Source organism: Sebastes umbrosus, chromosome 8, assembly GCF_015220745.1.
Source record: "Sebastes umbrosus isolate fSebUmb1 chromosome 8, fSebUmb1.pri, whole genome shotgun sequence".
Taxonomy (NCBI): Eukaryota; Metazoa; Chordata; class Actinopteri; order Perciformes; family Sebastidae; genus Sebastes; species Sebastes umbrosus.
The window spans coordinates 6,780,362-6,794,762 of NC_051276.1; the positions used below are offsets into that span (position 1 = coordinate 6,780,362).

The following is a 14,401-nucleotide window of genomic DNA, read 5'->3' on the forward strand; positions in this document are numbered from 1 at the left end:
TCCTATGCATTCATCTCTTGTTAAACAAACGTCAAATATATGCATGTCTAATAATTATTTTGCGACCTTGCGTTCGCGATACCTTTATAAAATTTCCGTTGATTGCAGTCATGCCCCTTCAGTCTTCCCCATAGGTCTTTCCCCATCCAAGTGGATGAGTGACCCAACACTGTGGCCTGTAAATAATCAACGTGTTAATAGCCAACTGGTTGATCTTTAGGCCGAGATTTAGTTGGAGACAGTCTGATGCTGCTATACTGTGTGACTGTAATGCAGCAGCCCCCCACTCAAGCTAGCTAAGCTAACTTATCCATCAGTAGTAACTGCCACATCATTTAGCGATTTACCACACCGACAGTGAACATTCAGAGCTCAGTGTGAAAGCCTCGGCTAACCCGCTACACAACAGCTTTTCTGCATTTTCCTGTTTCTCTCCACATGGGACAACGTGTTTCTTTCCCCCAAAAGGCAGCAAGGCCTTGGTAATGACGCAATGCCAGTCGGGTCCATACTATTTTATCTTTTCTTATTCGATTATTTTCTCTTATCTTATTACCTTCTCCAGTTGATATGACGGATCAGTTTTGTCAGTTAATATAATCTAATTTCATAAGGTTTGAAGCCGAAGTAGAAAATATCAAAAAGGCATTTACAAACATTTAAAAATAATTAAAGTTGCCAGAAAGTCGACATTTGTTGTGACTTATTTTTAAAATATAAATGTGTAACAAAATGTGTCTATTTTAAGGTTCACCGTGCCAAAGCCATCCTCTCCCACCTGGTGAAATGCATTGCTGGAGAAATTGTGACACTTAAAGACAATACCACCAATCCTGAGAAACGTGTGCGCTCTCGAACCATCAGCGCCGGAGGCAGCACAGCCAGGGTTCGGAAGATGTTCAGCAATGCAGAGAACTGCACCCCTGACTACACAGAGATAAGCTCCATCCCTCCCCTGCCTCTGTACGCCCTTCTGGCAGCCGATGGGGATACATCAGCAAAACCTGGTGGGTATACAATACACGGTTTTATAATAGTAATATACAGTAATGAATACAATAACAGTAAACTTTATTTCAGTAGTACTTAACATAGGCTAAGTAAAGCAAGTACTGAAAATATAACAATATTCTCAATATATGAAGTTGGAAAAAGACAATCAGCCAAGCAAAAATGGACAAAGGATGTTAACTTGCTGTAATTTGAATTAAAAAAAATAACTTATTTACTGAATGAAAGTCAGTTAAAGTTAGTTTACTTAATACACAGTGATACAACAATTGTATTACACTTGGGAGAAATATACTCTGCACGTTGGCTGCAAAGGCATCACTTTAGGTGTTTTTTTTTTGTTGTTGTTGTTTTTAATCTAGCATTTTGAAGGGCTTTCACCTGCTGATATAAGACTAAGTCTCTGCAGGTAATAACGGCCCTGAACATAAAGCTAACGCTGAACAACTTACTTTAAAAAGCAATTAACACAATCTTCAAATCAGTTGAAAAAAAACTTCAAACTTGGGAGGTAGAGATGCTTTGAGATATTGGATTATACGAAGCGTAAAAGACTGCGTAAAGCGTGCATAACAATTAAATGAAATACAGAAGACTGTAGATTAATTTCCTGCGGTGTTGAATTGAAAAGGGTGAAACTGGAAGATTGTAACTTTGTCAGAGTATGTTAAGTCTGACAAACACACAAACTGTTCTCCTGCTTTTAAGCAGATACAAAAACAGGGAAACGGTGTTTACAGTGGAAAAGCAACCATTTTTAGCCACCCTGCCTCAAGGTGTACGAGACTGATAATAATATCCTACTCTTTGGTCTTCTAGTTTTACCTCATAGTGTCTCAAGGGAGAATGAAAGCAGAAACATGTATACAGAATAAAAATGTCCTGCTCTTTGGTATTTTAATTGAATCGGCTGTTTCCCCAGCAGGAGGCTGCATGTCTCTTGTGAAATACACGTCTGTGTAATTTAGCTCTGTCTTGTGTCCCCCTACAGATAAAGTGGGCAGTGTGAGTGGAGATAGTGGGCATGGTTCCAGTCACACTGATGTTTATGATGAGCTCTTTCATACACCCAGCATTGTGGACCTGGACCCTCTGGACGACGATCAAGAGGAAACGGGGAACAAGGTCCGTTTCTGTTGGCTTATCCTTGGTTAAAAGAGAATTTATGAAAATGAGTGGACAGCAACATTTTTGCTCTTTTGGTATTACAATGTAAAATGTAGACATTCATAATTGTGCATGTCAAGGTTCATTTTAGATATATTAGAATAAAGATTAAAGCCGGTGATGGCTAGCTAATGCATCAAAAACCTAGCCTTGTGTTGGCTACGTCTCCAGCTTGTATACTTAATATACTCATACAATATTGTGGGTGTTTTATTGTGAGTATGAAACCCAGCGTTAATGTTATTTCCTGCTTCTCTTTATTATGTTTTTAAATAAATTAGAAATACCGTGCAGTTAATTTTACCGACTGTCTGTCTGTTCCCTGTCTGTAGGTTATTGACCTGTCCCAGTACAGTCCAACATACTTTGGTCCAGAGCATGCCCAGGTTCTGTCCAGTCACCTCCTTCACTCCAGTTTGCCAGGCCTAACCCGCATGGAGCAGATGTCTCTCATGGCGCTGGCCGACACCATCGCTACCACAAGCACAGACCTCAAGGACAGCCATGGCAAGAGCAAAGGTACTGCAGGGAAATAAAAACATAAAGTAAAGAGATCTTCAAATGGATTGAATTGCAGTAGATTAGTGCTCCATTGCACAACATCGTGTAATTATGTTTAGAAGTAGCGGTACGTAAGAGCTGTCTGTCATTGATTTACCAGGTGGAGAGACGCTGGATGAGTGTGGTCTGAAGTTCCTGCTGGCCGTCAGACTCCACACCTTCCTCTCTACTTCCCTGCCTCCAGCGCACCGAGCACAGCTGCTGCGGCAAGGTACAGTGGGATAGTGGTTTTCAAACTGTTTTCATTGGGAGCATTTCTGAGCTGGCACAAACGAGCAAGCATGTAACATTCAACTCACTGTACAGGGCCACATCAATAAAAAAGATTTGGTCCCTAATCTAACAAGACCTAAAATTGATGTCCCTCAAAACTGGCTCACTTTGTCCAAAAGGCCTTTATTATATTTTCACCTGTATGATCTTGGAAGGTTTATATGTTTCCAGCTTGCTGCCTAAAGAGCTGTCTCCCTGCACTCTTTTTAGATATAGCTCCAGTAGCAACCTACTGTATCAGGGCAGTAACTCTATAAAGACCTCTAAAGCTAAAAAGAGAGAAGGTTACGGATGGTCAGATGTACATTTTTGACAGTAATAGTCTCAGTAAGAGAAGTAAAAAAAGCCATCATCTATTCATCATCCTTAACTATCGCAGTAAAGTTACGCTTGAGGCAATTAATCCATGTATGCTCCCACATAACTCCTCAGTGGCCAGCAGGACAACACTGTAGCTGGAAGAGGGAACTCACTGCTTTAAATATATGGAACCGACATACCGCATTTACTCGCTACGCAATGTTGATATTCTCCTTATGAAACATTCCCCATTTTCCATGGGTCTTTTTATTCTCTCTTCAGGCCTGTCAACATGTCATTATGCCTGGGCCTTCCACTCTGAGGCTGAGGAGGAGCTGCTCAACATGCTGCCTGCCCCACAGAAGGGAGAGCCCACTTGGCCTGAGCTGCGCTCCATGGGCGTGGGCTGGTGGCTGCGCAGCACCAACAAGCTACGCAAGTGTATTGAAAAGGTGAGGTGGCTAATGACAGTAGTTAAGGACCAATATGTAATATATTTACTGTAATAAATCATAAAATTACCATGATATGTCAATACAGATTAAAGAAACATGCTAAATTGAAATACTGGCTTCTCTGGAAACAATGCTTCAGCCAGTATGTTCTCTGAAATTTTCATTCCCGGTCCGGAACATCTGTTTTTGTTCTGGCTGGTGTGATCCCGTCCAATATTCATTTCGACACCCTGTTGCCACATATGAAACAAATTTGCATGCAAACAAACACGGCCTTCTGCAGCCAAGCTAACCAACTGGATCAACAGAGATAAAATTAACATTAAATTCTACCGACCAGAAAAGCCTCGCCACATCTCTCTGTGGTCCGTGTGCAGCTGGGTTATCAAGGCAGCGAGTATTTGAGACACACAGCCGGTGAAGTGATTCCCACTCCTGCTGGCCAGAGGCTAACACATACTAACTGCTATCAGTCACACCGGAGGAGCGGACGGGCCGAGGCTCCAATGAATGAATGAATGAATTTGGACTGCAGTACCCATTTTAAAACGCTAGCTGTCAGTACTACATATTGCTCCATATTGGTTATCATTATCAATTTAGGTGTCTTTGGTCAAATCTTAAATAGTGACCCAGTGCCAGTTTTGTTGAAATAAATTGTCCGATTTGACGTACACATTTGCAGATTGTGCAGTCAGTAGCAAATCAGAGTAAAATGTACTGTATATAGAGGTATTTATGAAATGGAAAGGCCAGGATCTCTGTGGACTTTAGTTTAATATTCAGTTTGCATTCATGTTAGAGATCGTAGTCTTGTTTGTATCATTAAATTCATATTTGAGCTTGTTCAGGGTCTTGTAATTTCAATCAATCGGCAAATATTTTAGTCAAGCAAAATTGCGAAACATCCTCTAAAACTAGCTTCTCTAATGTGAGGATTTGCTGCTTTTGTTTGTCTTATTCGATATTAAATAGAATATCTTTGGACTGTTGGTCCGACACTAAGCAACACATCAGGATTGGGTCCTTTTTCTTCAGTCACAACTTGCACCAAATCATTTTAAAGAGACTATAATGACATAAAAGGTCTACACACAAAGGCTTTGAATGTTGGCCATTAGTGTTAGCCCTGTGTACTTCATATCGATTGCTTCATTTATAAATGAAGTGCTGTCAGGTAGGTGAAAGGGAATTTTTGCTGAGGTTGGTATAAAACACATCGCTATAACTGAGTCTGAGCTACTCCCTGAAATTACCCATACAGCTACATCTTGTTCTGTAGATAAAACTGTGAATGCTGCAGAGGAGCTCAATGTATTTTTTTTTTTTCTTTGTCAGGTTGCCAAGACGTCTTTACAAAGAAACAATGATCCTCTGGATGCAGCTATCTTTTACCTCGCAATGAAAAAGAAGGCAGTGGTCTGGGGATTGTACAGGTAGGCAAAACTGACATAATTTTGCATATGAAATACACATGCAATCATCACAGTATTTGCCCCCTACCCTTAACCAAGACAAGTTGTCAGATTGCCGAAGCGCTGTGACACATGTATTGTTGTTCTGAATCCAAAATGTCTTTCTCTCCAGGTCTCAGAAGAATGCCAAAATGACAGCGTTTTTCCGCAACAACTTCAGTGAGGATCGGTGGAGGAAAGCAGCACTGAAAAATGCGTTTTCTCTGTTGGGAAAGCAGCGGTTCCAGCATTCTGCAGCCTTCTTCCTTCTAGCCGGCTCCCTTAAGGATGCTGTGGAGGCAAGTGGAAAAAAGACATGACACACTGCTTGCAAGAAGCACTTGTTCCTTCAACTGCAAGTGCCACTTGTCAGCCTGCTAAACCTAAGTTAGAAACCTTGCTCTCAGTATGAGTAATGTCAAGTGCAGCTGCATTTTTCATTTATGACATTTCTGTAGCATTTTACATGTGATTTTTTTTTTTTTTTTTTTTTTTCCATAAATTCATCAAGGGCAGTGTTTCATGATATAGTAAAAGCATAGAAACCACATTTACAAAAACAGATTTCGCCACCAGCATTTCTGCAGCATGCAGCATCCTTTTTATTATTGAAACAGTTCAATAGATTCCCGAAGTGGTGTCTCTGTCAAGAGCTTTTAGCACAATGCACTGAAGAATTATTGATGTTGTCAGTTGACTCTTGGGTGTTGCTGTCTTTTCTCCTTTTTGTGAGAAGTTTCAATAGCATTTAAAACATTTATACACCAGCAGTACCACATTCTTATTGAAGCTTCATAAATGGGGACACTACCTACTACCTTCAGTTCATGAAAATATGTTTGCATAATTTTTGTTTGTTGGTGTGTAAAACTTGCATGATTGTTAGAATGGCTGTTGTAGTTTGAAAGATAGCAGCACTAGTATTATCAGGGTTAGGTTAAGTCACAAAAACACACAGCTCTCCATCTTTTTGCTCACATATCAAGAGAGGCTGCTTCTGGTTATCTTGTTTGCTTCACCTTTTATTCATCAAGGTTATTTCTGTTTAGAAAGTCCCTAAAGCAATGAGTCACATTATTTGATCTGCGTGAGTAACTGGAGCTTCTCTAAGCATTTTATGGAAATGAGTGTCACCCAGGCAAAGGGCTATCATTGACTTTGTTCAGTCCCTCTGGCTGGGAGGCAGTCTCATTGAAATGCACCACACACCTTACCAGTTGGGAGCAACTACAACAACTTCAACTATCCACCAACTCTTTGCAGTGTGCACAGACTTTTATTCTTTTTGTATTTTTCGGTTATTTCCTTTCCTTTTTCAACAGAAAAACAATCAAGACAGATGTAATTTCAGAGATTATGTCCTACTGGATTACCGTGTGTCCAGAATATACATTATTTGTTCGCTTACGTCTTGTCTTATCTCACCCCGTTCAGTCCTGTGCCAATAGCTCAGAAACCATTTTTAAATGATAACCGACTGTGATATCTTGCTTTTTTTCCCCTTCCAGGTGTGTTTGGAGAAAATGCAGGACCTACAGCTTGCCCTGGTGATCTCCAGATTGTACGAGTCCGAGTTTGAGACGGCATCCACCTACAAAAAGATCCTCAAGAGACATGTTCTGGGACAAGACAAACAGGTACAGACTTTGTGTAAAATGCACCAAACCACACAGTGTTGTTTGACTCTCCAGCATTATGCAAATGAATACACTGCAGGAACCAGACTGAGCCATTGTGATTCTCTGTATATGTCAGATTCAAGCCCACCAGGACCCGTTCCTGCGGAGCATGGCTCACTGGGTGCTGGAGGACTACAGCAGAGCCTTGGACACTCTTCTCGAGCAGCCTGCCAACACCACCGGCTCTGGGTCCACTGAGAGCAAATGTGACACTGGTAGGTCTGAAGTGCTCTGCTTATTTTGTTCTTTACCTCTATGGAAAGGTGAGATTGAATTACAGTCTGGTACTGTGTACCGCAGAAACATTTATTTTCAAACTGAATTGATAACCTACAAAACCCACCACCCTATTGTTATGCACTTGCCAAATTTTCACACCATGACCATGCATTGCTTTGTTGTCATTCCCACATTTGTTATGCGTATATCAATTGTACTAAATCATACAAGAAAACAAAATTGATTATTTAGACAAAACTCATATGTGTGCCCCATGTTTTGATTTCTGTTATTGACGATGCAATCTGATGATTTTAAGTGTTGATTATTCATAGCAATATTTTGTATTGTTACAAGGCTTTGTTGAATACTCAATTCTGATAGGTCGGGTCCACCCCTCCACTTTGTGTTGGGGTGCCGCATCGCCCTGTCAGGGTTTATTTCACAACAATGACCGGCTCGCTGTACCTTATCGCTTACTAAAAAAATATATTGTTATGTTTGTTATAATTTCTATAATTTTGCCAAAATGTTCCTGTAATTTTTTGTCAATATGTATTGTAGAGCTTACCACACTTGATAATACATAACATTTAAGGCCTGTCAAATGCAGCATTGCAGGTCAAAACAGACGGGGTAGACTGTACTGTAAGTGCTGCAGATTGTACTTTGACACTGTGAGGTTGAATGCACTGCTTTCACCAAATAGCTCAGCTTTGCAACTATTTTTGGTCCTTTAAGTATGTTAAATTGCACAAGTAATTGCACCATACTGAACGCAGAAGACCATTTAATTGAACAAAATAATATACAAGTCTTTGCCTTGCCTTACGAATAGATGAAGAACTGACCTTAATATGAACCTCACTTTGACTTAAGAGCCAAACCAGTCCCAGATTAATTTCCCTGTGCGACATGTGTTTCATAAATGATGTTCTCAAAGCACATTTAATATGCTTACAGAGAAGAAAACGCTGGCTTATGGAATTTTAAAAATGCTCTTATACTTATAGATTGCGTGTTGTCCTTGCTGGGTTTTCATAGTCAGACAGGCTCTTTGACGTTGTTTATACCTAGATGAAAAACAGTGAACTTAATGCATTACCTTTTTGTCCATCAGTTGCTCTAAAAAAGATGTCTGTTTTTGAATTCGCAACTCAACTCTCTACTCGCCTTAAAGTGACCACAGAGTGCAGTTTGTCAGTGTATAAGTGCTCACATAGCTGCATGCCTCAGTTTGTTTCAAAGTTAAACAGAGGTTCAGTCAGGCCAGCTATAGCTCCATTTCTGTGTCTGATCCAATAACACAGCTTGTCCTGCAGGTGCTGTGGTCAAAGCAGTAAAGTGGCTGGTTGTTGCCACCGACACAGATAAAATCCAATTTTCTCTCTCTTTGTATCTATGACAGGTCCCTCTTCTGTGTCCGCATGTAATCCCGAGGTGTTCAACTTTTACACATACCTTCGAACCCACCCACTCCTCCTCCGCCGCCATTTTGGCTCCTCAGACAAGGCTAAAGTTGGACTGACCGCTGAGGGTCGCAGGGCTGACTCCATCAGCCTGGAGGAGAGGAGACTATTTTTCACAGCTGCATACGCACACCTGCAAGCTGGCTGCCCCATGCTAGCACTTGAAGTCCTCTCCAAGATGCCCAAAGTCCGCAAGCATTCCAAACTGCCCAACCAGGAGGACACAGGCATCGCTGCTGAACTCAGTGCTGGGAGCAACAATGGACCAACATCAGACCCGGATTGGTCTCAGCCGGCTCTGAACGGCTATGAGTCAGACGGAAACAGCTTAACCAACAGCCACTCAGATTCAGTATTAAGTTTTGACTGGAGCCAGCCGTCACTGACGCATCCAGATCCCCTGGAGCTGAAGTGGGACAGTGACAAAGGTGATGAAGATGAGAATGATGAAGAAGATGATGAGGATGAAGAAGAAACTAAAAATGATAAGAGCGGTAGAACTGCAGACAGCAGCAGTGTGTTCCAGGACACGCAGGATGCCATGTCGCCGCTAATGGAGACGGTGACGGAAGAGGACAGTGAGGACCGCAATGACTTCCTGGCTCCATCTAATGACATCTTGGCGGCCCAGCTGAAGTTTACTGCCTGCCTGAAGATTATGACCAATGAGCTCCGGACGCTGTCGACGGGGTATGAACTGGATGGAGGGAAGCTACGTTGCCAGCTCTACCAGTGGTTGGAGAGAGAGGTAATGGCACACATATTTAAACTAGGGCTGTCAATCGATACAAATATTTAATCACGATTAATCACATGATAGTCCATAGTTAATCACGATTAATCTTACATTTTTTTATCTGTTCAAAATGTACCTTAAAGAGAGATTTGTCAAGTATTTAATACTCTTATCAACATGGGAGTGGGCAAATGTGCTTGCTTTATGCAAATGTATATATATATATATTTATTATTGGAAATCAATTAACAACACAAAACAATGACAAATATTGTCCAGAAACCCTCACAGGTACTGCATTTAGCATAAAAAATATGCTCAAATCATAACAGGCAACAACAGCTGTCAGTGCGTCAGTGTGCCGACTTGACTATAACTTTCCCGAAACTGCATGTGATTATCATAAAGTGGGCATGTCTGTAAAGGAGAGACTCGTGGGTACACATATAACCCATTTTCATTCCCATATCTTGAGGTCAGAGGTCAAGGGACCCCTTTGAAAATGGCCATCTCATTTTACAGCTAAACAATACACTACAAGATGATTCTGAAAACATTTGAGGCAGGATTAGGCATTATAGTAACAGAATATTGATTCATATTTGATCAGCGCGGCCTAGTGATTGACAGCTGGCTCTCATAGATGGCAGCTGGACGGCAGACTCCAGATCAGCTCTGACTGGTTGTTTTCCTCCGGTCTGTGAAATCTTGCAGATGCCGTTAGGAGCACCGGAGGACACAGAGGCACATGATTTTTTTTTAGATTACCGGTCTCATGCACTACTTTCAGGATATAGGGACTGTTTTATTAAAATAACTTTTTTTTAATCATGTTTCCTCCATTTCTAGCCACTACAGCTTTAAAGATCAAATCCATAATATATATTTTTAGTTTAGATACTTTTCTAATATCCATCCAGTGAAGCATTAGTCTGGCTGCACCCTTAAGTTCACTCAATAAAACTTTTATAACTTACATAACTCCCACACGTCTCTCTCCTGCCTTCATGTTCACTGTTTAAAGATTGTACCTCTCTATGTGCACAGTCTCAGTGTATATAAACCTCATATTGGTGATAACTCCAGTGGTTTTTATCTCATGAAATTGTTTGTCTTTTCCTGTTTGACAGTTCGGTGAAATGTTTTGCTCTCACTCCCACACATGCAGGATGAATTCCTTCTTAATAAATTGAATTTATTTTTTTTATTCTGTTTAACCCAGGTGGTGGCTCTCCAGCGTTGCTGCAGCTACAAGCCCTGCTTACCAGAGCTGTCTGTCCAGGGTGAAGCCCCTGTCTCTGGATCGGTGGAGGAGAAACAGGTGGGTGTAGATAGCTGGCAGCGGCTTCTAGATTTGTCAGATGTTCATGACGAAAAATCGATGCAACACAACAGCACAGTGTGTTTTGACATAGTATGAAAAATTGTAAATTGAAAAGATTGTTGCAACCCTTTTCCCTTAGAAATCTCAACTCCTAACATGCTGCTGTAAAATTTGCTCTATTTCAGTTTCAGCACCCTTGCACGGTACACTCACTCACCGTGCATTTACGGATTAAAATAAAATTTCAAAGACCCACTAGTTTATTTATTGTTGACAGAACAGATTAATGTGCATTGTTTTAAAACATTGTTGATTCGAGCACACCACTGTGGGACTTTAGTTTGAACACGAGCCAGCTGGATAACGTTGGCATATTTACAGGGATGTTGATTGATTTGTCTATAAAACTAATAAAGTAAAAATGGTTTTCCAGCCCGGGAGTCCTCTTGGGGACAGCCAGAGGAGCAGGAGACACTGGCTGCAGAGTAACCAGCCCTTACTGAGGATGTTTCTGAGCTACTGCAGCTTGCATGGCTCCCACGGTGGAGGACTGGCCTCTGTACGCATGGAGATCATATTGTTGCTTCAAGAGTCTCACCAGGTAATAAAAACATGCACAGATGCACACTAAAAGTCACTGACAGACAGACACACTTTTCAGTGCAGTGAAAGTGATTAGTGAAACAATTAGTCAGTTAATGAATAAGCCAGTTGATTGGCAATTCTTGATTGAAAAATTGGTAAGACTTCTGTTGATCGGTAGGATGTTTAGATTTTTTTGCTGGTCTGGCAGTCTGCTTTGATTTTCTGTCTATTAACATATAGAGAATGAAATATGATTTATCCACAAAAAAATAAGACAAAAGCTATTTTTGTGATTGATTACTAGTCTAAGTCACTTTAAAAGGTTGATCAGTTCTACATTTAGCAGTTACAGCTTCACAAACACAAATCACTGGCTTCTGTTTTTCTTATTATAAAAGTGAATGGAGGAAAACAATTGATAAAGAAAATAATTGTTGCTTCATGGTTTTCCAATGGAGACACTACTGAGAACATTGTTTCATATATGCAACCAGGACATTTTTTATCACAGACAAGTGGTAATAAAGGTGGTGCAGCCATTCCCAAACGTTATCTGTTTAAGGTTCTGAACATGCCTGAAAACACAAACTAAATGTGACATTATTTGTCTTAGTTATTACTAATATTTAGACAGGAACAACAAGAATTATCTGAACAGAATATATATTTTTTGCAACACAAGATACAGAAAGCGAACAACCATCAGCTGCATGTGAAAAACATTCACACTGGCAGGCAGAGCTGCAGTATTATTTAACTGATCACAGAGAAAGACGAACATGATGAAGCCATCTGAAAGCTTGTCTTAATGCAACCAGATTCCCAAGACACACACACACACACACACACTCAGACCCACTTATTGTGCAGTGGTGATCGTTTGCACACCTCCAGCAATGGACTGGCAGGTTGTGCTGATTCTCCAAGCTCCTGAGGGAGTTCTGCCTTAGGCTGACTATTCAAAGGTTGGGTTAAATTTGAGGAGGTAAACAACTCAATGAGCCAGCATGGCAACAACGTTCTTGAATGTTAGCACAGTCGACGAGCACTGGGAGTTCTGTCTACTCTTACTTTTGATTTTGAAATAAAAGCTGTTTCTTTTCTCCCGGCTCTGGTCCCATGATTGTCAAATTTCTCCATTGTTGTCGAGGAACTTTCTGTATTTGTTTTTCTTTGTCTTAACTTCAGTCGGTGTGTAGAGCTTCTGTTAAGGAGGTTAGTGACAAGTGAATGTGATTCATCAAGCGTGACGAACATAAGCCTGTGGTATTCTTGCACTCAGAGAGTCATGTTCGGGGATCTAGTAAACAAACACAAAACCAGGCACCACCCTTCGTTGCTTATCTCTTCTCTTTAGCTCTTTAAATGTCATCACACATACACTGGAAAACACATCATGCACTCTCTTAAGTATGGGATTAAGACTTATTCTGTCTCAGGAAAAAGTCTCTTGTTTCACAGATCAAAGCATCACCTCTCATTTCCCCGGTCTCTTTGTGAGCTGTCTCTTTTACCCTCTAAAAAAAGAAATGAGAACGTTGAATATATCTGCTCTTCTTTTTTGTGGTGTGAGTGTGACGTGTAGTTATGCTTATGTCCCCGTGTATAAGTGTGATGAGTCTGGTTAGTGTTCTTAGTGAACACTAAACGCTTAAATAGGTTTTATTTACTGTTTATACATGTTCAGCATTGTCAAAACAGTATGTGCATTCATTGGTGCATCTGTTTTTTAGTGTACCTGCAGACATACTGTCATGACTGAACCCACATTTCAATATGTTTCTCTCTGATTTCTCCCCACAGGATGACTCCATCCAGTCAGCGGTGATGCCATGTTGTCAACCAACCGCTATCCCTCTTCTGATGGCTTGCACGGCCAACGTAAAGACGGTGGTGGCCAACCCCATCGTCTACCTGACCAACCTGGCTCATGACATCTTGCAGACCATCAATTCACTCGACTCTCCTCCACATCCCGATGTGGTTAACAATGAGGTAAGGCAGTCTCTGATCTCATACATCCATGTCTGCTTTTATTATTGTTGATTGCATAAAGGGTTTGTGATTTTCAGAAATATTTCCCCACAGGATTCTCTAGTTGTTAATTTAAAGATGGTTACTTTATACACCGTTTCCCTTGGCTAATGGCGCTGTGGTAATTGATCTTCTGTAGATACTTGTGAAGATCAGAGGCTTGCCATACAAACACCAGATTGCTGCAGGCCTCCGTGCTTTCCCGAGCAGATGCACTGGGACGCAATTAGATTGGAAGTCGGGAATATTGACTCAGAATTATCGACTTCCAAATTACAATGCGTGGCTGCCTATAAATGTGATTATATTGAAAGATGACAATGATCCTGGGAAACATGGGCAATGACTCACAGTAAAATATATGAATTTTAGTAGGGCTGTCAAAGTTAACGCGATAATAACGCGTTAACGCAAATTCGTTTTAACGCCACTAATTTCCTTAGTGCATTAACGCAACTTGCGATTTTTAGGTTGTAAAGCCAGAGTGAAGATACTGACAACATGTGAAACTAGAAAACCTAATAAATTCATTGGTAAAACCATGTCATACTAGCTTGTCTCGAAGGAGGCTAAATAACGCTCCAAAGTTACGCTAAATTTAGGAAAAACTGGCATGGCCATTTTCAAAGGGATCTCTTGACCTCTGACCTCAAGATATGTGAATGAAAATGTGTCAGTGTGTCAGCACACTGACACACTGACAGCTGTTGTTGCCTTTTGGGCTTGAGTTTGCCATGTTATGATTTGAGCATATTTTGTATGCTCAATGCAGTACCTGTGAGGGTTTCTGGACAATATTTGTCATTGTTTTGTGTTGTTAATTGATTTCCAATATTAAATATATACATACATTTACATAAACCAAGCATATTTGTCCACTTTCATGTTAACAAGAGTATTAAATACTTGGCAAATCTCCTTTTAAGCTACATTTTGTGTGATTAAAATCACACAAAATGTGTGATTAATTTGCAATTAATTGCGATTAACTCTACACAGTCATGCGATAAATCGCAATTAAATATTTTAAAGGATTGACAGCCCTAAATTTGAACAAACTTTGACAAATTATTAGAGCCTGCATTTAAGTGTCTATATCCGGGCGAATCAAACGGATTATATTAGCTTATTGCA

At 40.6% G+C, this 14,401-nt stretch overlaps 1 protein-coding gene across 4 annotated transcripts in view; it reads left to right on the top strand.

Moving 5' to 3' along the window:
* Positions 1-14,401, top strand: part of LOC119492521 (dmX-like protein 1) — a 69,665-nt gene that overhangs the window by 24,622 nt on the left and 30,642 nt on the right. For all 4 annotated transcript variants that reach the window (XM_037777011.1, XM_037777013.1, XM_037777014.1 and 1 more), the window contains 13 exons: positions 749-1,007; positions 2,003-2,136; positions 2,511-2,697; positions 2,840-2,950; positions 3,595-3,764; positions 5,106-5,203; positions 5,355-5,520; positions 6,730-6,858; positions 6,977-7,115; positions 8,528-9,336; positions 10,547-10,645; positions 11,082-11,249; positions 13,037-13,228. In XM_037777011.1, the coding sequence (XP_037632939.1) occupies positions 749-1,007; positions 2,003-2,136; positions 2,511-2,697; positions 2,840-2,950; positions 3,595-3,764; positions 5,106-5,203; positions 5,355-5,520; positions 6,730-6,858; positions 6,977-7,115; positions 8,528-9,336; positions 10,547-10,645; positions 11,082-11,249; positions 13,037-13,228 (2,661 nt within the window). The remainder of the gene's footprint in view (positions 1-748; positions 1,008-2,002; positions 2,137-2,510; positions 2,698-2,839; positions 2,951-3,594; positions 3,765-5,105; positions 5,204-5,354; positions 5,521-6,729; positions 6,859-6,976; positions 7,116-8,527; positions 9,337-10,546; positions 10,646-11,081; positions 11,250-13,036; positions 13,229-14,401) is intronic.